Source organism: Emys orbicularis, chromosome 13 (genome assembly GCF_028017835.1).
Source record: "Emys orbicularis isolate rEmyOrb1 chromosome 13, rEmyOrb1.hap1, whole genome shotgun sequence".
NCBI classification, from domain to species: Eukaryota; Metazoa; Chordata; order Testudines; family Emydidae; genus Emys; species Emys orbicularis.
In genome coordinates this window covers 6,604,196-6,630,346 of record NC_088695.1, presented here as the reverse complement: position 1 = coordinate 6,630,346, position 26,151 = coordinate 6,604,196, and the positions used below count along the sequence as shown (strand labels likewise).

Genomic DNA, 26,151 nt, shown 5'->3' with positions numbered 1-26,151 from the left:
GCACAGCTTCCGCCGCAAACTCTGCTCTCCCGCTCTTGCATCGCTAGCTAATTTTTCCATGTTGTCTGTCCTGGGCTCGCATGCAAGCTACAGAAGGCAACAATTCCCCGCCATTTTTCGGCCATCGTGAACTGAGCCACACAGCTTCCGCCGCAAACTCTGCTCACGCTTCCGTGGCAAACTCTGCTCTCCCGCTCTTGGAGCTCTAGCGAGCTTCCTGAACCTGTGAAAACTACAGAAGACAAACATTTACCACCTTTTATCAGCCATCTTGAACCGAACAGCTCTCTTACGTTTTGCGCCCTTTTTCCAGGATTATCCATGCAGGCACCATAGAGCAGCAATCATGGAGCCTGTTCAGATCTCCGCTGCAGTTTTGCCCATTGTAAATACCTTGCGCATTATCCAGCAGTATGTGCAGTACCTGCAAAACCGGGTGAGTGCGATTACTATACTGATGAGGACATGGACACAGACGTTCCTAGAAGCACGGCATGTGGCGATTGGGAGATCATGGTGGCACTGGGCCAGGTTCATCCCGTGGAACGCCGATTCTGGGCCCGGGAAACAAGCACAGAGTGGTGGGACCGCATAGTGTTGCAGGTCTGGGATGATTTCCAGTGGCTGTGAAACTTTCGTATGCGTAGGGCCACTTTCATGGAACTTTGTGACTTGCTTTCCCCTGCCCTGAAGCGCAAAGACATCAAAATGAGAGCAGCCCTCACAGTTGAGAAGCGAGTGGCCATAACACAGTGGAAGCTTGCAACGGGGGTTCCAAAGAGGATGGATCTAGACTGTTCTCAGTGGTAGCAGATGACAGAACAAGGAGTAATGGTCTCAAGTTGCAGTGGGGGAGGTTTAGGTTGGATATTAGAAAAAACTTTTTCACTAGGAGGGTGGTGAAGCACTGGAATGGGTTACCTAGGGAGGTGGTAGAATCTCCTTCCTTAGAGGTTTTTAAGGTCAGGCTTGACAAAGCCCTGGCTGGGATGATTTAGTTGGGGATTGGTCCTGCTTTGAGCAGGGGGTTGGACTAGATGACCTACTGAGGTCCCTTCCAACCCAAATCTTCTATGATTCTATGAACGACCGACAGCTACCGGTCAGTCAGGAATCAGTTTGGAGTGGGCAAATCTACTGTAGGAGCTGCTGTGCTGCAAGTAGCCAACGCAATCATTCACCAAGTGCTATCAAGGGTAGTGACTTTAGGAAATGTGCAGACCATTGTGGATGGCTTTAATGCCCTGGGGTTCCCTAACTGTGGTGGGGCAATAGACGGAACGCATATCCCTATCTTGGCCCCGGCCCACTGGGGCGGCCAGTACATAAACCGCCAGGGGTACTTTTCCATGGTGCTGCAAGCACTGGTGGATCACAAGGGACGTTTCACCGACATCAACGTGGGATGGCCGGGAAAGGTGCATGACGCTCGCATCTTCAGGAACTCTGGTCTGTTTGAACAGCTTCAGGAAGGGACTTACTTCCCAGACCAGAAAATTACTGTTGCGGATGTTGAAATGCCTATAGTTATCCTCGGGGACCCAGCCTACCCCTTAATGCCATGGCTCATGAAGCCGTACACATGCACCCTGGACAGTAGTAAGGAGCAGTTCAACTATAGGCTGAGCAAGTGCAGAATGGTGGTAGAATGTGCTTTTGGACGTTTGAAAGTGCACTGGTGCAGTTTACTGACACCGTTAGATCTCAGCACAACCAATATTCCAATTGTAATTGCTGCTTGTTGTGTCCACCACAATATCTGTTAGACTAAAGTGGAGACGTTTATGGCGGGGTGGGAGGTTGAGGCAACTCACCTGGCAGCCAATTTCGCACAGCCAGACAACAGGGTGATTAGAAGAGTGCAGCAGGGCGTGCCCTGCATCAGAGAAGCTTTGAAAGCCGGTTTCATGACTGGCCAGGCTACGGTGTGACAGTTGTGTTTGTTTCTCTTGAAGTTACCCGCCCCCTATATATATATATGAAAGGAAATAAAGTCAAAATAGTTTTTAAAATGTTCTTTATTATTTGTTGCACAACACATTGAGAGAAATCAGAAGGTAGACCGGGGGAGGGACGGGTATTGGGTTGGGGGGTGGAGGAGGAGGGAAGGACAAATCCAGAAACCAAATCAAAAGTTCGCATATGCCAGCTTTCTGCTGCTTGGGAAATCCTCTGGGGTTGAGTGTGTGGGTCCCCGTAGCCTCCCCCCTCATGTTCTTGGGCGTCTGGGTGAGGAGGCTATGGAACTTGGGGATGGCGGTTATACAGGGGCTGCAGCGGCAGTCTGTGGTCTTGCTGCCTTTCCCGCATTAGATCCACCATACAGCGGAGCATGTCAGTTTGTTCCCCCATGAGCTTGACCATAGCGTCCTGCCTGCTCTCATCGCATGCATCCCTCCTCTCTTCAAGTTCCTGTAATGCTTTACGGGACTCCGCAATTGTTTGCCTCCATGCATTTAGCTGGACCCTATCAGTGCGGGAGGACTCCATGAGCTCGGTGAACATGTCGTTCCAAGTTAGTTTTTTCCGTGATCTCTTGTGATGGTGGACTCTGCATGGTCGCCTGTGATGGTGGACGGTGCTGATGGTCACCTGTGCTGATGGTGACCAAACAGGAAATGAAATTCAAAAATTCCCGGGGCTTTTCCTGCCCAGCTGGCTAGTGCATTGGAGTTGAGAGTGTTGTCCAGAGCGGTCACAAGGGAGCATTCTGGGATAGCTCCCGGAGGCCAATAACGTCGAATTGCGTCCACAATACCTTTAACCCGGGATTGCGATCTCGATTTAAGCGCTACTCCACTTGCCGAGGTGGAGTACAGAAATCGGATTAAAGAGCCCTAAGCTGTTTAACCCTTTCTTGTCACGTGTCACAGAAGTTTAGATACTGTGTGGATTCTCCCATGTTTAATGAGGTGTGATCTCTCTCTGAAACTTTTCCCACAGTCCAAGCACTTATGGGGTCTCTCTCCTGTGTGGATTCTCTGATGTTTAACCAAGACTGATCTCCGTGTGAAACTTTTCCCACAGTCCAAGCACTTATGGGGTCTCTCTACTGTGTGGACTGCCTGATGTTCAACAAGGTCTGACCTCCGTTTGAAACTTTTCCCACAGTCCAAGCACTTATGGGGTCTCTCTCCTGTGTGGATTGCCTGATGTTTAACAAGGTCTGACTTCCGTATGAAACGTTTCCCACAGTCGAGGCACTTATAGGGTCTCTCTCCAGTGTGGACTGCCTGATGTTCAACAAGGTCTGACCTCCGTATGAAACTTTTCCCACAATCCAGACACTTATGTGGTCTCTCTCCTGTATGGATTGCCTGATGTTTAGCAAGATCTGACCTCTGTATGAAACTTTTACCACAGTCCAAGCACTTATGCGGTTTCTCTCCTGAGTGAACTATCTGATGTTTAACAAGGTATGACCTCTGTAGGAAACTTTTCCCACAGTCCAAGCATTTATGGGGTCTCTCTCCTGTATGGATTGCCTGATGATTAACAAGGCTTGACCTGTGTATGAAACTTTTTCCACAGCCCAAGCATTTGTGGGATCTCTTTCCTGTGTGGATTGCCTGATGCTTAACAAGCTTTGACCTCCGTATGAAACTTTTCTCACATTCCAAGCACTTGTGGGGTCTCTCTTCTGTGTGGACTGCCTGATGTTCAACAAGGTCTGACCTCCGTTTGAAACTTTTCCCACAGTCCAAGCACTTATGGGGTCTCTGTCCTGTGTGCATTGCCAGATGTTTAACAAGTGCTGACCTCGTTATACATTTTTTCCCACAGTCAAAGCAGTTATGGGGTTTCTCTCCTGTGTGGATTACCTGATGATTAACAAGCTTTGACCTCCGAATGAAACTTTTCTCACAGTCCAAGCACTTATGCGGTCTCTCTCCTGTGTGGATTACCTGATGATTAATAAGGTCTGATCTCCGCTTGAAACTTTTCCCACAGTCCAAGCACTTATGGGGTCTCTCTCCTGTGTGGATTACCTGATGATTAAAAAGGTCTGATCTCCGCTTGAAACTTTTCCCACAGTCCAAGCACTTATGGGGGCTCTCTTCTGTATGGATTACCTGATGACTAAAAAGGTAGAACTTGTGTATGAAACTTTTCCCACAGTCCAAGCACTTGTGAGGTCTCTCTCCTGTGTGGATTGCCTGATGTCTAAGAAGGTGAGACCTCTGCTTGAAACTTGTCCCACAGTCCAAGCACTTGTGAGGTCTCTCTCCTGTGTGGATTGCTTGATGTCTAAGAACATGTGACCTCCGCTTGAAACTTTTCCCGCAGTCCAAGCACTTATGGGGTCTCTCTCCTCTGTGGATTGCCTGATGCTTAATAAGGTTTGACCTTTGTATGAAACTTTTCCCACAGTCTAAGCACTTATGGGGTCTCTCTCCTGTGTGGCTTTCTTGATCTGAAATTAGTGCTGACTTAGAACTGAAACATTTCCTGCACTCGAGGCATTGAATGGGCTTCTCTCCAGTGTGGCTTCTCCCATGGTTATTAAGATCTGAGCGGTTATTGAAGCTTTCCCCACGGTCCAAGCATTGAAGGGGTTTCTCTCCAGTATGGATTGTCTGATGTGTCACAAGCTGTGATCTCACAATGAATCCTTTCCCACACTGCAGGCCGTACCAGGGTGTCTCTTCCTTGCGATTTGTCTGCTGCGCTCTGGGATCCTCGTCTCCTCCCCCACCATTCATAGATTCATCCACTTTCTTCCCTGGGTGGTTTCCCACAAGCCTCTCTGACCTGTGCCAATTTCCCCAGGCTTCTCCCTGCTCCCAGCAGTGGGAAAAATTCCCTTCAATTCTTCCCACAGAAGTCCCCTGTGGTTCCACTTCCCCGGGCACTTCCTCATGATGATTCCCCTCCTTGGTCTCACTCCCTCGCTCAGCACCTGCTGGGAGAGAGACAATCCAGACAGGAGTCATCGTGCTGGGGAGAAAGAGGAATAGCACCGAGGGAAAACCCAACACAAAGACTGAGCAATTAGATTCTGCCTCCACATCCCACCCAAACACTCACAGAGAAGGAAACTCCTGCAGCTAACAGTATGGGTGAAATGGCGTCACCGGTATCTGCTGACCATAGCCCTGCTCTGGGTAAGATGAGGAAGAACTGAGGGCGTTATTCACACCATATTTGGGGATTCTCTACTTTTTCCTTCATTACCTAGATGGTTTCTGTGTCAGTCCTCACCTGTGTGGGTGCATTTCGGAAGCCTTCTTTCCTCGCAGGCCTGGAGATCCGGCACCCATGGCTCTTCCCCTCGTTCCAGGCGGGAGATCACCTCAGGTTTGGGAATGGGACATCCTATGCAGAGGGTGAAATCAGACCAGATCAGGGTGCATGGAGCATTGGTGGAGTATTTGTCACAAAGGACATTCCATGAGTGGAACCTGTCCCTGTGCTCTGCTGGAGGGACGTGGAATCCAAGAGGACGGGAACATGGTCACTGAGCCCCCTCGCACAGAGGAAGTTGTCTGGGGAGGTGAGTTGAATTATTACTACACCCTCACTAGGTGTTCCCAGGATCTCTGAGCTCTGGGGGTCTTGCTGACTCACACACAGCTCTGAACTTAAACCCCTGCCTCTTTCTAAACCTGCAGAGCCCAGAGCCCTCCCCATGGCTGGAGCTATTCCCAAGGAGGGACGTAAACAGGGATTTTGTGTGTCGCCGAGAAACAACACAGACAGGACAATGCTGGATTTATGCCCCTTTGAAAGCTGGAGGGGTGGGGATGTCCATTGGGTTTTGACACCCATGTCCCACTGGAGAGGGCACAGAGATGCAAGTCTTTCTCACAGGGCAGCTGTGCATTATGGAACCCATTCACCTCTGATCTAACTGACCAGGGAAGAACCTGACCAGATTCAGACACGCAGACCCCACGACTTCCAATAACCGAGGGGACGGGAATCCCTTACCCAGCGAGGTCACAGTCTCGTAGTTCTCCTGCATGACGTCCCTGTAGAGGGCTCTCTGAGCGGGGTCCAGCAGAGCCCCCTGCCCCTGGGTGAAATACACAGCCACCTCCTCGAAGGTCACCGGCATCTGAAAGAACAAGAGTCTCCCACTCAGCACCTGCTGACCCAGCTACAATCCCAGTAGTCTTATGGGACAAAGGATAAAGAAATGGATAAAGCTCTGGGAGGGCCAGAGTAGCAGAATCCCACCCCCACCCTGCTCAGAGCAGCCAGGAGGCTTCAGGGGGTGGGGAGAAGGTGAGAGCTCCTTGTCCCCCGCCCCAGCAGACAGAGCAGGGCAGGGTCTTCTCATTTCCCACACACCTGCCAGCCACAGTCTGATGCGGGAAGCAGAGCTGTGGGCTGGCGTCAGGGACAGGAATCCCAACAGCTTCTATTCGTATTTCCCAGCAGCCTCTGACTAATGGGTTCAGGCTCCAGCACTGGGAGCCTGGAAAATGTTCCCAGCCCTGCCGAGGGGGTTGCATCCTGTTTGAGAAATGGGGGACTGTCCTTTCCCCCCTCCTCCGCAAGCAATGGGCCTACTCAGAAAATCAGTAAGTTTATCACACCCTGTCTCCTCCCTCACCCAACCCAGCAGCTCCCTGAAAATCCCCTACCTGAGCTGGCTCCATCACAGCCATTACCCTTCCCTGTCTCCTGGCAGACAGGACGATCTGGAGTGAAATGTGGATGTGATTCCTTAGCCTGTAGGGGCGAGAGGGGAGGTTACAGAAGGGACTTTCAGTCCATGTCACACCCTGATTCCCCCCCAGCCTCTTCAGACCCTCCCAGTAACACCATCTCTGAGCCAAATGCTAGAAAAAGAGCAGAATCAAAGGGGCCACTTTGGAGGATTGCCCCCCATTGCAGTGTGAACCTCTCTCCCATAGCAACAGCCGGAGCCCTCTAGTGGCACCACCTGAATAATGCGCTGCCCTGGGCTCCCCTGACAGCCTCCAGGGACAGGCAGGCAGAGGCTGATCCCATTGGCCCATCTGCACTCACCCCTTGCCAGAGCCAGCAGTGACTCTGGTCTGACTCCGGTGTTGCTGAGATCTGAATCCTGCCCGGAAATCAGACCAGGGCCCCGTGCAACCCCCAACACTCAGGACACACAGACCCCACCAGCAGGGGTGTGTCTGACAATGATACACATGGAGCAGGCTATGTGTGTGTGTGTGTGGGGGGGGGGGGGGGGGCTGGGTTTTTGCCTTGTAGCTTCTGCGCCCTGAGGGGTTAGTCCCCTGATCCCTCCCAAAGCTAGTTTGACCAGTTCCAGGAGAAGAGCTTCTCTCCGCCCCTCCCGAGTCGTGTCCCATGGGGCGGAGAAGCTGCCTTGGCATCTCTCCCCCTTCCCCGGCCAGCCTCCCCACATCCCCCCTTCCCTCGCAGTGCCCCCCACTCACATCTTCCCCCATTCCAGCCTCGCTCCCCTCAGCCCCACAATCCCCCCGATCGCCCTGCATCGCCCCATCTTCCCTTCAGTGCACCCCCGCCCCCATCCCAGCCTGCCCCCCGCATCCCCAGCACCCGCCTCCTGCCCCCATCCCGCTCCCTCCGCCTGCCCCCACCCCCACCCCCTGCCCCTCTTTATCCTCCTCCCCCTGCAGCCCGGGGGTGACGGGGGGCACCGCTCCCTGGGGTGGGCGGATCTCTCTCACCTTCCCTCCGAGCGGGGCCCCCCGGGGCAGGGGCCGGGCCGGGAAGGGGCCTGGCCAGGCTGGGGGCTCTGCCCTGGGAGAGGCTCCTGGCGAGCAGCGGGAAGGGCCCTGCTGGAGATTCCCCTCTCCCGGCTGCAGCCAGGGCTCCGGGCTCCCAGCACCAGCCGCCGGGGCTCGGGGATCTCGCTGGGAGCCAGAGTCACCGCAGCGGCTGCGAGTCACTTCCTGCTGCCAGGACTGACACCAGGGATCGCTCCCCCCAGAGCCGCCTTCCAGCTGCTCCTGGGTCCTAGCGATCAACCCATAACGTTGCAGCATCTCTGTGTCTGGCTCCTGTTACACTCACAGACTCTAAGGTCAGAAGGGCCCATCATGAGCATCTAGCCCAGGGGTTCTCAGGGCCAAATGTGGTGGCCTCAAAGGTGTGGCCAGCAACTCTCACTGGTGGCTGCTCTGACACTTTCCCCTATAATCCTAACTAACTTTAAGAGAAACTAATAAAGATGCACGGAGGTAAGCAGGGGGAACAGTCCTACTACTGTGGGGAACTTTTTTGTCTCATACACCATCCTGATGGAATCAAATGGCAAAAGGATCTGAGTCCTCGCTCCCACTCCCTTTACCCGTAGGCCTGCCTGACTTCAAGGATCCCCCCAATCTTGTTGCGATCACTCAGGACAGAGGCTAGGGTGTCGTATCCCCAGTGTGGGGTGCTCTCTTCACTCCGGACGCTTCCCTGATGTCATCACTCAGCATTGCATAGAATTTAGAACAAATACGATTTATTAAACAGCAAGTAATAAAAAAAATAAGGAAAAAATTGGAAAGGGGAAAAGAAAACATGATGTCATCCTACGCTGCCCAGGGTTCCCCCTCGCTCTCCCCAGCTGCTCACCACACCCAGCTCCAGACTGCTCCAGCCCCAGCTACCCTCTGCATCAGCATTTCTGCTGCTCTGCCTCCAGCCCAGTTCAGGCTGCTGCTCTCCCCTTAGCTCTGCCCTTCTCTGGCAGGCAGCTCCAGCTCAGACAAAGGACGGGCTCCTGCCTCCCTTATTGGCCTGCCTGCCTGTCCTGTCAACGAGGCTGACCTAGAGCCTTGGCCTCTCTCCATTCGCCCTGGGGACTACTCTCAAGGTCTTTATTTCTCATTGGCCTTTCCTGCCTTTTGGTACTAGGAGAGGGCCAACCAAAAAACCACCACTTAGGCCCTGTCTACACTGGCAAGTTTCTGCGCAGTAAAGCAGCTTTCTGCGCTGTAACTCCCGAGGTGCACACACTGCCAAGCCACTTAGTGCGCAGAAACTGCACAATTGTAGCGCTCTAAAAAAACCACCTCGATGAGCGGCGTAGAGCTTTCTGCACCGCGGCTACAGCACCGCGGTGCCACCAGTGTAGACACCGTGGTGATTACAGCACTGTGATTGGCCTCCGGGAGGTGTCCCACAATGCCTGTTCTCACCTCTCTGGCCATTGGTTTGAACTCTACTGCCCTGCCCTCAAATGACCAACCGTCAGCCCCACCCCAGACATTCCTTTGGAATTTTGAAAGTCCCCTTCCTGTTTGCTCGGTGATGCGTGCAGTGGTCTCAGTGCTTCTTTCCAGGTGGCCACGCCTGCTCTACACACCAGGCCATCCCCCGTTTGCAGTAATGCCAAGCTGCTGAGCCTCATCAGTATTTCGGGAGAGGAAGCTGTCCAGTCCCAGCTACGCTCCAGCCATCAGAATTTTGATACCTACGGACAGATTTCTAGATGCATGACAGAAAAAGGCCATGACCGGGACACGTTGCAGTGCAGGGTCAGAGTGAAGGAGCTGCGGAACGCCTACCACAATGTGCGGGAGGCAAACCACCGCTCCAGTGCTGCGCCCACAAGCTGCCGGTTCTACAAAGAGCTGGATGTGATACTCGGTGGTGACCCCCACCTCCACTGCAAAGTCCCCTGTAGATACTTCGTTGGCTTCGTTGCCAGTCGAGAGTGGACCGAGCCAGGAGGAGGCAATCTTGGATAAAGAGGGGGAGGGGAAACCAGAGGCAGAGGATGACTCGGAGGCCAGAGATGCATGCAGGCCGGAGCTCTTTTTGTAGAGCTGAAGAATGAAAGTGTTTGTTTGTTTGTTTTAAATTACTATTATTATTAAGACTCTATATTGTAACTAAAACTCCATTTTGAAATGCTTACTCCATTTTGCAAAACCCTGCTGTAACCTTATTAACATAGTTCAGCTGGGTGAATGAGGTATGCATGGATAATGGTGTGACGTTGCACCCCATAAGGCTTTATGGAAATATGCTTATGAATGTATATATGACATAACTGGAATATGTTTTATGCTACATATGCCATGTAACATATTTCTGTAAAGGTTATGATCTACTGAATCTATTCATCCTATTCGTATGCATGTGTCATTTTTGTGTTCGAAGTTATGAATATTGGCTGTGTACTTCCTTGATTTCTAAGTAGCCTTAGGAAAGCATTTGGTCAGCTACCTGAGAAAGGAATGGGCAAGTTAAGTGCCCAATCAAGAATCACGTAATGGACAATGGATCTTGGAAGGCTCCAATCCACATAAGAAATCTACATGGAGATAGCATGGGGGCAATGGCTGTGGCCTGCAAAAAATGAGTCATGCATGGACATGTGACTTGCCCGTGTGACTCCAAAACGCCATCTTGTAGCTGAAATTCTACACAGGGGGAGGGAGGGGTATCCACCCCCACGAGAAAGTCTATTTAAACCCCTGGGAGACCTCTCCATTTTCTCTTCAGCTGGCTCAAGGATACCTGAGAGAAACTGGAACAAAGGACAGTAACTACAGGGAGTGAGTGATTGCTGGACCCAGACTAGAAGGAGATTAGTCTGTAAGAGGAAGCTTACTGGAACATCACTGAGGGTGAGATTTTATCTGTATTCAGTTTTCTTACTGTATTAGGCTTAGACTTACGTGTTTTATTTTATTTTACTTGGTAATTCACTTTTTTCTGTCTGTTACTACTTGGAACCACTTAAATCCTACTTTCTGTAGTCAATAAAATCACTTTGTACTTGTTAATTAACCCGGAGTATGTATTAGTACCTGGGGGAGGGGGGAGGGGAGGAACAGCTGTGCATATCTCTCTATCAGTGTTATAGAGGGCGAACAATCTGAGTTTACCCTGTATAAGCTTTACACAGGGTAAAACGGATTTATTTGGGATTTGGACCCCATTGGGAATTGGGCATCAGAGTGTTAAAGACAGGAACACTTCTTAAGCTGCTTTCAATTAAGCCTATAGCTGTTAGGTGACGTGGTTCAGACCTGGATCTGGGTTTGCAGCAGGTTAGCGGGTCTGGCTCAAACCAGGTAGGGCACTGAAGTCCCAAGATGCCAGGGCAGGAAAGCAGGGGCAGAAGTAGTCTTGGCACATCAGCAGACACGCTCCAGGCGATACTAGCTCTTCAAACCGAGCAGCTGTGCGCCAGCCCTCCCCTGCAGCCACTGTCGCAAAACTCTTTCCCATGCCCCCCCCCCACACACATCCCCAACACACTCTTATCAAACTCCTGACTCCACTCTCTACCCGTAGCATTCGACTCCTCCCTCCTCACAGTCCAGCACCGTGGACTCCCAATACCCACTGCACTCAACACCCATCCCTCTGCAGTTTGGCCTTGCTGAAGTACAACACCCGCTGCATCGTAGTCCGAAGGAGAAGGTTGGATATGATCCCTGGACATACACAAATCTGTAGCTGTCCTGGGACCCCTCCTCCTGTTGAGACCTTCCATTCCCCCATCCCCCTCCCTGCTGATGAATTGTTTCATTTGACTCTCTCCTCTGGTTATTGTCTTTCAATAAAAGAATAGTGTTTGTTTGAAAGCAATCTTTATTCTATTAAGTGAAAGAAAAAAGAGCACTGCAAAGCAACATACATACAGCTATGTTAAAGCCCCTTCTTGCATCATGTGCACGATTCACCTCCCAGCATTACAAGCACTGCAATCCCGAGCATAGCAACAAATATTAGTGGCTTTCAGCTTCAAATTGCTGCCTCAAAGCATCCCTGATCCTTATGGCCCCGTGCTGTGTCCATAGGTGCTAACTTTCCCCGGCGCCGGTGGGTGCTCGTGCCCCCCCCCCGCCCTGACTCCACCCTGTCCCCGCCCCGTCCCGTCCCCATTCCAACCCCTTCCCCAAAGTCCCCGCCCCAACTCTGCCCACTCCCTGCCCCTATTGGAACCCTTCCCCAAATCCCCACCCTGGCCCCGCCTCTTCCCCGAGCACACCGCGTTCCCCCTCCCCACGCTTGCTGCGTGAAACAGCAGTTTTGCGGTGCAAGCGCTGGGAGCTAGGGGGGAAAAGTGGGCACACAGCATGCTCAGGGGAGGAGGCGGAGGTGAGCTGGGGTGGGGGGGCTGGGAGCTGCCGGTGGGTGCTGAGCATGCTGTGTGCCCACCAATTTTTCCCCGTGGGTGCTCCACAGCCCCAGAGGACCCACGGAGTTGGTGCCTATGGCTGTGCCCCACCATGAGGGACATAACAAACATAATGGCATTAGCCTTGTGGTGTTCTGAACAACAATTATTAGCTATTATGCTGACCGAAAGGGAGATGGATTGGGTACGAGCTAAAGATATGACAGTCTTAACTCCTTTGCTGACAAAACATGAAAATAACCATTTCCTTCCCTATGTTTCTGGATGGTACAAGGTCCTGAAATCTAATGTATACACATCGACCCTCACGGGGCACTATACAAGTAATATGGGTCCAGCCGCACAAACATAAAGTTACTCTATGGCCATTCATAGCCCTTCCAGTTCTCCAGGGCAGACATCTGTGGGCTCCTTGATTAGTAGGAACATATTTAAATGAACAAGGGGAAATCATCGACCATCGCTTGTGTTCAAGGTGGACTGCACAACAATGGGTATGTCCTACCTTACCAAAATTAGAAGAGCCCTGCTCCTTACAACATAAAAGTCTGGCAACCTGTTACTGGAATGAATTAGAGAACAGTACCACTAAAGTGTATTTTGATAAGAAAAGTTGTGTCTGTGTCATTGGATTAGAGGAGCTTGTGTGGCAAAATAAATACATCTCAGAACTGCCAGTAGAGCAGTATATGTGTAATATAACTATGTTAAAAACTCCCACCTTAACCTATTACTTCCCAACTCATGAGGATAAAAGAACTGACACACGGGATATCAGTAATATTCTAGACTTTAATTTTTTCCTTGAGGGTCAAGTCTGTACAACCTAATGAAGAAAAATAAATAAATTCGCCAACTGACTGAAACCACACAGACCCAAGTTCAGATCCGCAGTTTGGCTATTCTACATCAGGGATCTGAAATATTAAGAATATCCGCCCAAGCAGAACAAATCATGACGCACCATTGGTATGATATTTTCAGAGGATGGGCCCCCTCTTGGTCTTCAACTTTAAAAATGATGTTACATCCAATTGTTGTTTTCTTTATTCTGATAAATTTAATGTTAATTGTAATGTGTGGTACGTACTGTTGGATGAAAAGACTGTATTTTAAGCTGAAACCACAAGCTCACATTATATATTTTGACACAGCCTTGAAACAATTACATAAAGTGTGACCCATTCAGTACCTCTGGATTGAACGGTCAAAGGGGGGATAATATAGAGCTGAAGAATGAATTTTTTTAAATTACTATTATTATTAAGACTCCATATTGTAACTAAAACTCCATTTTGAAATGCTTATTCCATTTTGCAAAACCCTGCTGTAACCTCATTAACTTAGTTCAGATGGGTGAATGAGGTATGCATGGGTAATGGAAGCAACCTCCAGCCCCAGCCTGTCCTGACACAGTGAAGTGCAAATACCAATGGCTGAAGATGCAGACAACAGCCCTGACAAAGTGAGAAGAGTCCACCCTAAAAGAAAAGAACAAAGGTACAATTGAAGCAAGATCAAAGTCAGGTCCGAGGTTGAAAGTTACGTCTGCAATTGACGGGTGATCAATCACACAGATTGCTGACACAGCAAGACCTATAGACCCTTGATTCAAACTAAAGCCTATAAAAAAGATGGGTGAGATGGAAGACTTTGGGTAACGTTCTACTGCCAACATCGAAGGGACTTGGTGCCTGCCCTACAGAGACCCAGCCCTTCCTTGTGCCTGGCTTTCCTGGCCAGTTAGCCACCATGAGCTACGAATCCAAGCTGCAAAATCAGGCCACGGACTCAAGCTACGTTCAGGACTGGTAACTTTACAGCAGCTGCAGAACATTTGATGTGTGTGTGTGTGTAGGTATTAGATATTAACTATTGGTTATAAATCAAAATGTGTTATCATAATCAATGTGGCATATTGCCTTGTCCCCTGAAAAGATCCTGTGTAGTTTTATCTGCATAACATTTTCTACCCTGGAGGAGCCTAGCCAGTCACAGGTGTCGGAGCTTGGCGAAGCGCAAGCAGGAGAGGAGGCCCCTGGTAAGTGGATCTGATTTGGGGAATTGCTGAAGCGAGTTGTTGGGGGCAGGAGGGTTGCAGAAAGCAGGCTTGTCTCCCACATCATGCCTAGTTTGAGCGGTGGAACAGGCTGTTGATACATTCCCTCACTTCATGGGAATCTCCCTCAGATCTTCAGGAAACTCTCGTGGAGATACCGGGCAATCCGCTCCCATGGGTTCTTCGGCAGAGCTGCTTTGTTTCTTGCCCCATTAACGGTAACTTTCCCGCGCCACTGTGCCGTCACGGGGGGAGAGGGGACCATAGCTACACACAGGCTAGCCGCATAGGGGCCAGGGCGGAAGCTGCAGGCTTGGAGAAGACCCTCCCTTGATTCCCTGCTCACCATCAGCAGAGAGATATCTTCCATAATGATCACCTCCTATGGAAAGTGTGGGGACAGGAACGATTATCAGGCCCACCCTACAGTGCTGGCTCTCCCCAAGTGCCCAAGAACCATGTTCCCAGTGTACAGCAGGGTCCAGGAACAGTGATTTATCCTGCTCCTGCGGCTACTCACCATTCTGGGGGTCTTGTGGCTTGTGTGCGCCTGCCTGGGGTCAGCCAGTTAGTGTCAGGTGTGTGAGTACTGGCTGTGTTTTAAAGCATTGAAACAGTGTTGTCTGTGTTGCAAACAATAGTGCTTCTGTAAAATGTTGCATTTAAACTTCACAGAGATGACCTTGGGAGCACAGCCTCCCTTATCGGCAGCAGAACGGTTGCAAAGAATTCTAAAATGGACAAGAAGAACTAAGGAGGACTTTATGAGCGAGGTTTTGATGCACTCCGCTGCCGAGAAAAAGAAATTGAAGGAGTGGCGGGCCACCGAGAAGAGGGAACGGAAGGAAAACATGGCACACCAGAAAGAAGCCACGGAGCGGCTCTTAACAGTTATGGAGTGCCAAGCAGACATGCTCCAGGCAATAATAGCTCTTCAAACCAAGCAGCTTTAAGCCAGCCCTCCCCTGCAGTCGATGTCACAAAACTCTTTCCCATGCGCCCCACACACACACACCACCAACACACTCTCAGCAAACTCCTGGCTCCACTCTCTACCCGCAGCATTCCACTCCTCCCTCCTCATAGTCCAGCACCGTGGACTCCCACTACCCACTGCACTCAACACCCATCCCGCTGCAGTTTGGTCCTGCTGAAGTACAGCATCTGCTGCATTATACTCGAAAGGAGAAGTTTGGGTATGATCCCTGGACAAATATTACTGGCTTTCAGCTTCAAATTGCTGCCTCAAAGCATCCCTGATCCTTATGGCCCCGCGCTGTGCCCCTCTAATAGCCCTGGTCTCCTGCTGTTCAAACTCAGCCTCCAGATGCTGAGCCTCTGCAGTCCAGCCCTGAGTGAAGCCTTCAGCCTTCAGTTCACAAATATTATGGAGCGCACAGCACGCGGCTATAAGCATAGGAATATTATCATCAGCCATGTCCAGCTTCCCATACAGGCATCACCAGCGGGCTTTTAAACGGCCAAATGCACACTCCACAGTCATTCTGCACTTGCTCAGCCTGTTGTTGAACCGCTCCTTGCTGCTGTCAAGTTGCCCCGTGTATGGCTTCATGAGCAACGGCATTAAGGGGTAGGTGGGGTCTCCCAGGATCACAATGGGCATTTTGACTTCGCCTATGGTGATCTTCTGGTCCAGGAAGAAAGTCCCTGCTTGCAGCTTCTTGAACAGGCCTGTATTCCGAAAGATGTGTGCGTCATGCACCTTTCTGGACCAGCCTGCGTTAATGTCCGGGAAACGCCCACGGTGATCCACAAGCACCTGGAGAACCATTGAGAAATACCATTTGCAATTAATGTACTTGGTGGCTAGGTGGTCTGGTGCCAGAACTGGAATGTGTGTGCCATCTATCGCCCCTCCGCAGTTAGGGAAGCCCATTTGTGCAAAGCCATCCACAATGTCACGCACGTTGCTCAGAGACATGGTCTTTCAGAGCAGGATGCGATTAATGGCCCTGCACACTTGCATCAACACGAGTCCAACGGTCGACTTTCCCACTCCAAACTGGTTAGCGACTGATCAGTAGCAGTCTGGAGTAGCCAGCTTCCATAGTGCAATCGCCACACGCTTCTCCAGTGACAGGGCAGCTCTCATTCTCATGTCCTTGCGCCACAGGGCTGGAGTGAGCTCATCACCCAGTCCCATGAAAGTGGCTTTCCTCATGCAAAAGTTCTGCAGCCAGTGCTCCTCATCCCAGATGTGCATCACAATGTGGTCCCACCACTCAGTGTTTGTTTCCCAAGCCCAAAAGTGGTGTTCCACAGTGGTCAGCACCTCCGTGAATGCCACAAAAAATCTCATGTCATAGCTACTACACGTGGTGAGATCAATGTCACACACCTCTTTCCTTTGTAGTTTAAGGAATAACTCCAGTACCACTCGTGACGTGTTGATCAGTATGACCAGCATTCTTGTCAACAACTCAGGATCCATTCCTGCAGCCAGAACAAGGCAGGGCAGGGCGCGCAGTACACAAACCGTTGAAAGATGGTGCCAAATGCGGACAGAAGCACAGGGATTGCTGGGATGCAAAGCAATGCATCATGGGGCATTGGGACAGGACCCAGGATGCCCCGTGACCCCTTCCGCCTTGCCACAAGTCTTAGTGGCAAAAGAGAAAGAGGTGCTCTGTGGGATAGCTCCCCAGAATGCACCGCTCTGAATAGTGCCACAAGTGTGAATATGCTATTGCGCAGGCAGCTGTCAGTGTGAACATACAACAGCGGTTTTACTTCGGCACTCTCTGAATGGTGCTATAACTACCGGTGCTGTAACTTTCCCTCAGTTTCAGTAAGGGGCCAGCAGTCATGGGGCCAGGCAACTTCACGGTGTGTGAGAGCTCCAAAGCATCCTTCAGGTGAATTATAAATTTCTTTGTTTACCCCTTTCTTCCTGTTGGTGATGGACAGCCAGATAAGAGTTTTCTAACACCAACGGTCAGTCCTTTGTCATCTCTGAGGAGTTTGAGTGGGACAATCCCCAGAACTATGACATATTTCGGTAACAAAAACTTTGACATATGTCTGGGTTTTTACAGACAGATCCTCTTTATTGAGCCCATAACAGCAAATTTTCCCATAACAGCAAATGTCCGGGGGTGTTTGCAGAGCACAAGCACTGAAGTTCAGAAACAACCCTGATTAGTCACCTTCCCAACTAGTCAATTGCCCTGCATCCACAGCTGATTGATTACTGCCGGATCGCACCTCCCCAGGCCTGGGCTCCCAGCCCTGGGGAGGGGGTCCCGCAGGTCGGAGCTGACTGACAGCTGTTGCCATTGCCCTGCCACAATGACAGCGGCCGACACTGCCCTCACCTCATGAGTACCCCCACCACACCCCCTCCAACACCTCTCACTCAACACCCCCGCCAGCTCCCACCCCCCATCAGTGTCCTGTTTTGGGGCACCTGGAATATGGTCAGCCTAGCAACAAACATACAGTAAAATCTCACCATTCTACATGCACTGGTGTTACAGGTATTTCAATGGCACAATATTCAGCAGATCATGAGTTTTCCAATGACCCCTCACCAGGCACACTTTGCACACAATATATCATAATCATACGCAAGTGGTGAACATGGGGCACAGGGGTTAGTCACAAGAGGGATGCAGTGTGGGGCGAGTGGGGCAAAGAAACTCTGTCATCCCAACACAGGACACGGCAGTACATGGGGAGGGCATGACAGGCAGGGCTGCAAGGTTCCTCATCTCCGTCTGGCTTCAGTGATGGGGATTGGCCTGGCTTCAGGGCTGCCCAGGTCTCCTAACATCTCCGTCTCCCTTTTTCACTCTGCCGAACCTCAGCATCTTAGCAATAGGGAGACGCTGCCCCCTCCTCACATCATTTCTCTTGGGGTGTCGTTCATGGGCCTTTAGAGTTCAGGTCCAGCTTCACACTACACAGGCCAAGTCTAGTCTCTCTCTGGCACTGGTGCACCAAGTTCACAGTTCTCAGCCTCAGCCGTCTGGGGCTGAGGAGCAAACCCAGCGGTTTCCCAGCTCTGTTCCCCTTCACCTTCTCTCCCCCACCCCAACGATATCACACATCACTGCAGGGATCAGGCAATAACTTCATTTCCGTTTCAGATTCTGCCTCTTGGAGTCTCAATCTAGCTCTCACCATCAGTGTTCATACTGAGAGATATTGATCACTGTCATTGTTCAAACCACACACAAAAATCTCACGACAAAGAGTTAGATAAACATTAACATAAAATAAAATCTAAAAAAGGACGATTCTGGAAAATAACCATTTTTCTCTTGAAATCCTCAATAAATCTGTGACGCATCCTGTCAAACTAAACTAATATCAAAGTACGTGACCTCACGGCCTTCACAAAGAAAGAGAAATCCACAGTTCAGGGCGGGCTATAAAATGCTTTCACATTCATAAAGTGAAATCTCAGAGAATCCTTTAAGACTCAAAATCAGGAAAAGAAATGTACCCATTTTCTTCTGAAGTGGCTAAACTGGCGTCACTTCTCACCTCATTATTCGGCTGTATTAGTTACAAACGTTTTAGCATCATCATCATAAAAGAAAGACAAAAAAACCTTCCCATCTACAAATGATCTGGACTAAACCTAGAAAAAGCCAGGAAGAAATTTTACCAATAGATGGAAACAGGGCTATAAGATCTGAAGGTCAAACTGTGCATTGAAGTTCATTGAGATTTTCCTGCCCACTCCCAGGTCTGGGACACTTTCTTCTCCAGCACTCAGGAGTCTGACTTAAGATCACAGACATCAAAGCTGTGACCCCTAAGCATGGATAGCCAGGGACACAGCAGTAAGTGACACCTTGGGAGATGGAGGGGTAGAACCGAGACAGGTTAAACTTTCCATGGCTGGGACAGAGGCTGCTGTGTGGAGAGTGGAGCGCGACAATGACAGGGGAAGGAGGGAATCTCTCGCACTCACCCCATCGCCCTGAAATAGCACAGAAGCTAAAACACCACATTTTACTGTCCCTGCTCCCCACTCTTTTAGCATTTAGTTAATTCTGGTGCATAAGGGGTAAAATGTACAACCACTAAATGCTTTTCAGCACAGCCTGGTGTACTGTGAGACTATCTGGGAATGAGACAATCTGGCCCTGAAGGGGGAACTCAGGGACTAGCAATCACTCTGCTAACGGGATGTCAGGGGATCAGAAACTGTTCCCTGCAGGTTACACAACTGCACTGCAGGCTATCAAGGACCATGGAGGCAGGCAGGGAGAGGAGCCCCTCCCCAGGTTTGGCCCAGATCCACCAGAACTGCTGGGGAGAGGAACCCCTCCCTCAGTCCAGCTCAGGACCACTGGAGCCGCTGCGGCTGGGGAGAGGTGCCTCTCACCCGGCCCCAAGTTGCTGTGGTGAGAGAGGGCTGGGGGGAGTCCTCTCCCCACTGCAGTCTGCACCCCAAACCCCTCATCCCCAGCCCCACCCCACACGCCTAGCCAGAGCCCTCACCTTCCCACACCCCATCCCTCTGTCCCAGCCCTGAGCCCCCTCCCACACTCCGAACCCCTTGGCCCCACCCCCACCACATGAATTCTGTTCTGTGTACCAATATGGAGATGATGTGTCACATATTAGTGAATAGAACCAAATTCATGCCGCACATGGATGTAAAAAATGAGGGAACACTGGTCAGAACACATCAGATGCTCAGAGTGAGTTTACACTAGGAAATCTGGTGGAGGGTCACAGAGATCTGCTGGCTAATCCCAACCACACCTCCTAGCCTAGCCAGAACTTCAGAGGCTGATGCTGCGGAGGCAGAATCTCCAGGCCTCCCACAATAGGCCCTGTGGGAATCAGTCCCTCTCAGTGGAGCTGTCTGAATGCAGGTGGGGGCAGGGGCAGAGGGGCGGAGTGAGGAGAGGCAGCACCTCTCTACCCCTGTGCTCTCCCTCATCTCTTATCCCATGATCCCCAAACACTCGATACCCCAGCACCCAGCTCCTCCTGCTTCCCATCTCCACCAGCCCCAACCATTCAATCCCCAGTGACCTCCCCAGAACCCAAAGCCCTGGTCCCTTAACATTTGATTCCACCAGAGCCCAGCACCCTGGGGGATTTGGGCAGGGGAGGAGTTACCAGCCCCCAGGGACACTCACCCTTCAGGGAAAAGTTCCAGGTAAGTGGTGGAGTCCAGCCAAGGGGCTGGTGGAAGATGGGGGGTGGGCACAGGGGTCTAGAGTGAAGGTGGGGCCTGGCCCAAGTGTCCTTCTCCTCATCTCCATGGCAGGGGGATCCTAGCTGGGAGGGGAAGGGAGAGGGGGGAACTTCAGCCAGGCAGAGGGAACAGCTGGAGGAGTTTCTCTCTCTCCCTTCCCCCACCTGTGGCCCATCAGCTCAGCAGCCAGGGCTGCAGCAGGGAGGAGGGGCTGATTGGGGCTTCTCCTCCTCTGCCTGGGGTTTGCTTAGACCAGGCAGAGCCTGTGGGTCACTGACCAGCTGATGCTCGGCTGATGCTGGATCCTCACCCAGCGATGGGCAGCTGGATCCTTGTGAGCCAAAAACCCCTGACGTGTGTGGGAACGAGGAAATGGGTTTGTTACTATGGCCTAGTCAGGGCCCTGAGAGAATTTCCCTGCTGTGTGGGGGAGTCTCTGATGTCCAACATGGTGTTAGCTCCACTTGGAGCATTTTCCGCACTGAGAACATCTCAGCGGTTTCTTCCCTGTGCGGAGTTCTAGATGCTTGATACTCCGGGAGCACCTAATGAAGCTTCCCCCACATTCAAGGTCTCTCTACTGTGTGGGTCACTGAGGTGTGAAGTCAAATTGAATCTTTTTCTGCAGTCAGGCTACTCCTAGGCTCTCTCATACGGATACTCTGACTTTTAATGAGGGGTGATCGCTGAATGAAGCTTTCCCCACAGTCCAAGCACTGATGAGGTCTCTCTCCTGTGTGGATCCTTTGATGTGTTACAAGGGCTGACTTCTACAGAAAACATTTCCGACAGTCGAGGCAATTCTGAAGTTTGTCTTAAGAAGGAATGTGAGGTGTGCAATAAGACGAGAGCTCCAATTAAACTTTTCCCACTTTCAAAATATTTATTGTGTCTTTCTCACATGTGGGTTTTCTCATGTTGAGTGAGTTTTGAGCCACAGTTACAATTTTCCCCACAATCCAAGCATATATAAGGTCTCGCTCCTGTGTGGATTCTCTGATGTCTAATAAGTTGTGAGCTTAGTATGAAACCTTTCCCACAGTCCAAGAACTTATGAGGTCCCTCTCCTGTGTGGCCATCAGGTACAGGCCCCAGCTAAAATCTCTCCAGTGCATCATCAACGATCTACAACATATCCTGGAAAATGATCCCTCATTCTCATAGACCTTTGGAGGCAGGCCAGTCCTCGCTTACAGACAGCCCCCAATCTGAAGCAAATACTCACCAGCAACTACACACCACACCACAGAAACACTAACCCAGGAACCAATCCCTGCAACAAATCCCCTTGCCAACTCTGTCCCCATATCTACTCTAGTGACACCATCATAGGACCCAACAACATCAGCCTCACCATCAGGGGCACATTCACGTGCACATCTACTAATGTTATGCCCCTCTGCCATGTACATTGGCCATACCGGACAGTCCTACGTAAAAGAATAAATGGACACAAATCTGACATCAGGAATGGTAACATACAAAAGCCAGTAGGAGAACACTTCAATATCCCTGGACATTCAATAACAGATTTAAAAGTAGCCATCCTTCAACCAAAAAACTTCAAAAACAGACTTCAGAGAGAAACTGCAGAGCTACAATTCATTTGCAAACTTAACACCATCAATTTGGGCTTGAATAGGGACTGGGAGTGGCTGGCTCACTACAGAAGCAATTTTCCCTCTCTTGGTATTGACCCCTCTTCATCAATTATTGGGAGTGGACCACATCCACCCTGACTGAATTGGTCTTGCCAACACTGGTTCTCCACTTGTGACGTAACTCCTTTCTCTTCATGTGCCAGTATATTTATGCCTGTATCTGTAATTTTCACTCCATGTATCTGAAGAAGTGGGTTTTTTACCCATGAAAGCTTATGCCCAAATAAATCTGATAGCCTTTAAGGTGCCACCAGACTCCTCCTTTTATTATTAAGGGCTGACTTCCAATGGAAACCATACCTGCAGTGCAGGCATTTATAGGGTCTCTCTTCTGTGTGGATTCTTCAATGGTTATTAAGTTTTCTGCTGTAACTGAAGCTTTTCCCACATGCCAAGCATTTATTAAGTCTCTCTCCTGTGTGGCTTGCCTGACGTGTAACAAGGCCTGATCTGAGTCAATTACATGCAAGCTGTATAACCCTTTCTTGTCACGTATCACAGAAGTTTAGATCCTGTGTGGATTCTCTGATGTTTAAACAGGGCTGATCTCCATGTGAAACTTTTCCCACAGTCGAAGCACTTATGGGGTCTCTCTCCTTTGTGGATTGCCTGATGTGAAACAAGGTCTGATCTCCGTATGAAACTTTTCCCACAGTCCAAGCACTTATGGGGTCTCTCTCCTGTGTGGATTGCCTGATGTCTAACAAGGTCTGACCTCCGTATAAAACTTTTCCCACAGTCCAAGCACATATGGGGTCTCTCTCCTGTATGGATTGCCTGATGATTAAGAAGGTTTGACCTGTGTCTGAAACTTTTCCCACAGCCCAAGCATTTGTGAGGTCTCTCTGCTGTGTGGATTGCCTGATGATTAACAAGGTTTGACCTCCGTATGAAACTTTTCCCACATTCCAAGCACTTGTGGGGTCTCTGTCCTGTGTGGATTGCCAGATGTTTAAGAAGCACTGACCTCATTATAAATGTTTTCCCACAGTCGAAGCAGTTATGGGGTCTCTCTCCGGTGTGGATTGCCTGATGATTAGTAAGATCTGACTTGCGTGTGAAACTTTTCCCACAGTCTAAGCACTTATGGGATCTCTCTCCTGTGTGGATTGCCTGATGTGAAATTAGTGCTGACTTAGAACTGAAACATTTCCCGCACTCGAGGCATTGAATGGGCTTCTCTCCAGTGTGGCTACTCCCATGGTTATTAAGATCTGAGCAATTATTGAAGCTTTCCCCACAGTCCAAGCATTGAAAGCATTTCTTTCCAGAATGGATTGTCTGAGGTGTCACAAGTTGTGATCTTAGAATTAATCCTTTCCCAAATTGGAGGCAGGGCAAGGGTGTCTCTTCCTTGGGATTTGTCTGCTTCACTCTGGGATCCTTGTCTCCTCCCCCACCGTTAATAGCTTCATCCACTTTCTTCCCTGGGTGGTTTTCCAGCAGCTTCTCTGACGTGTGCCAATTTCCCCAGACTTCTCCCTGTTCCCAGCACTGGGAAAAATTCCCTTCAGTTCTTCCCACAAATGTCCCCTGTGGTTCCACTTCACCGGGAACTTCCTCATGATGATTCCCCTCCTCGTTCTCACTCCCTTGCTCAGCACCTGTTGGGAGAGAGAGACAATCCAGACAGGAGTCATTGTGCTGGGGAGAAAGAGGAATAGCACCAAGGGAAAACCCAACACAAAGACTGAGCAATTGGATTGTGCCTCCCCTTCTCACCCAAACACTCACAGGTAAGGAAAATTGGAAAGGAAACTCCTGCAGCTAACAGTATGGGTAAAATTCGTGAGCGATATCTGCTGACTGCAGCCCTGTCCTGGCTGAGATAAGGAAGACCTGAGGGTGTCACTCACACCATATTTTGGTATTCTCAACTTTTCCCTTTATTCCCTAGATGGTTTCTGTGTCAGTTCTCACCTGTGCGGGCGCCTCTCGGGATCTCTCTTTCCTCGCAGGCCTGGAGATCGGGCACCCACGGCTCTTCCCCTCGTTCCAGACGGGAGATCAGCTCAGGTTTGGGAATGGGAAATCCTGCGCAGAGGGTGAAATCAGACCAGATCAGGGTGCGTGGAGCATTGGTGGAGTATTTGTCACCAAGGACATTCCGTGAGCGGAACATTTCCCTGTGCTCTGCTGGAGAAACGTGGAATCCAAGAGGACAGGAAAATGGTCACTGAGCCCCCTCGCACAGCGGAAGTTGTCTGGGGAGGTGAGTTGAATTATTACTACACCCTCACTAGGCGTTCCCAGGATCTGTGCGCTCTGGGGGCCTTGCTGACTCACACACAGCTCTGCACTTAAACCCCTGCCTCTTTCTAAACCTGCAGAGCCCAGAGCCCTCCCCATGGCTGGAGCTATTCCCAAGGAGGGAAGTGAACAGGGATTGTGTGTGCAGCCGAGAAACAACACAGACAGGACAATGCTGGATTTATGCCCCTTTGAAAGCTGGAGGGGTGGGGATGAGCTAACATGTCCATTAAGTTTTGACACCGTGTCTCACTGGAGAGGGCACAGAGATGTAAGTGTCTCTCACATGGCAGCTGTGCATCATGGAACTCATTTGCCTCTGATCTAACTGACCAGGGAAGAAACTGACCAGATTCAGACACGCAGACCCCACGGCTTCTAGTATCTAAGGGGACGGGAATCCCTTACCCAGCGAGGTCACTGTCTCATAGTTCTCCTGCATGACATCCCTGTAGAGGGCTCTCTGAGTGGGGTCCAGGAGAGCCCCCTGCCCCTGGGTGAAATACACAGCCACCTCCTCGAAGGTCACCGGCATCTGAAACACCAAAAGTCCCTCACTCAGCACCTGCTGCCCCAGCCACAATCCCACTAGTCACGCGGGAGGACAGATAAAGAAATGGAAGCTCTGGGAGCGCCAGAGTAGCAGAATCCCACCCCCACCCTGCTCAGAGCAGCCAGGAGGATTTAGCGGGTGGGGAGAAGTTGAGAGCTCCTTGTCCCCCCCCAGGACACGGAGCAGGGCAGGGTCTTCTCATTTCCCACACACCTGCAGACACAGGCTGATACGTGAAGCAGAGCTCTGAGCCAGGGACAGGGACAGGAATCCCAACAGCTTCCCTTCATATTTCACAGCAGCCTCTGGCTAGTGGGGTCAGACTCCAGCACTGGGAGCCTGGAAAATGTTCCCAGCCCTGCCGAGGGGGTTGCATCCTGTTTGAGAAATGGGGGACTGTCCCCTTCCCCTTCCCCTTCCCCCTCCCCCGCCACCAATGGGCCTACTCAGAAAATCAGTAGGTTTATCACACCCTGTCTCCGCCCTGGCTCTCCCTCCCCCGGCCCAGCAGCTCACTGAAAATCCCAGACCCGAGCTGGATCCATCACAGCCATTTCCCTTCCCTGTCTCCTGGAAGATGGGCCGATCTGGAGCGAAACGTGGACGTGATTGCTCAGCCTGTCGGGGTGAGAGGGGCGATGGGGATGGTTACAGAAGGGGCTTCAGTCCATGTCACACCCCGATTCCCCCCCAGACTCTTCAGTAACCGTCCCAGTAACACCATCTCTGAGCCAAATGCTAGAAAAAGAGCAGAATCAAAGGGGCCACTTTGGGGGACTGCCCCCCATTGCAGTGTAAACCCCTCTCCCTTAGCAACAGCCGGAGCCCTCTGGTGGCAACACCTGAATAATGAGCTGCCCTGGACTCCCCTGGCAGACCCAGGGACAGGCAGGCAGAGGCTGATCCCATTGGCCCATCCGCACTCACCTCCTGCCAGAGCCAGCAGTGACTCCGGTCTGACACCCGTGTGGCTCAGATCTGAATCCTGCCCGGAAATCAGACCAGGGACCCAAGCAGCCCCCAACACTCAGGACACAAAGACCCTATCAGGCTGTGCAGGGCCGGCTCCAGGCACGAGCGTAGGAAGCAGGTGCTTGGGGCGGCCAATGAAGAGGGCAGCATGTTCGGCTCTTCAGTGTCAATTCGGCGGCGGCTCCTTCAGTCCCTCCCGGAGGGAAGGACCTGCCACCAAATTGCTGCCGAAGAATGAAGCGGCGCGATGGAGCTGCCGCTGATCGCGATAGCGGCTTTCCTAGGGCTACCATACGTCCGGGTTTCCCCGGACATGTCCGGCTTTTCGCTCTTTGAATAGCCGTCCGGGGGGGATTTATAAAAATCTAAAAATGTCCGGTATTTCCCCCCCGGTCGGCTATTTATCGACCGAAAAGC

The 26,151-nt window shown here is 51.0% G+C and overlaps 1 protein-coding gene across 1 annotated transcript; it reads right to left on the bottom strand.

Moving 5' to 3' along the window:
* Positions 1 to 357: 357 nt before the first annotated feature.
* On the bottom strand, positions 358 to 24,744 carry LOC135888213 (zinc finger protein 436-like). Its single transcript, XM_065416022.1, has 10 exons — positions 24,618 to 24,744; positions 23,880 to 23,993; positions 23,334 to 23,563; positions 5,932 to 6,058; positions 5,203 to 5,316; positions 4,821 to 4,900; positions 3,844 to 4,331; positions 2,942 to 3,507; positions 2,427 to 2,597; positions 358 to 554 (listed from the first exon to the last, which is right to left on the bottom strand). Exons 1-10 carry the CDS (start codon positions 24,742 to 24,744, stop codon positions 358 to 360), a joined length of 2,214 nt encoding a protein of 737 aa, XP_065272094.1.
* Between the last annotated feature and the right edge of the window lie 1,407 nt (positions 24,745 to 26,151).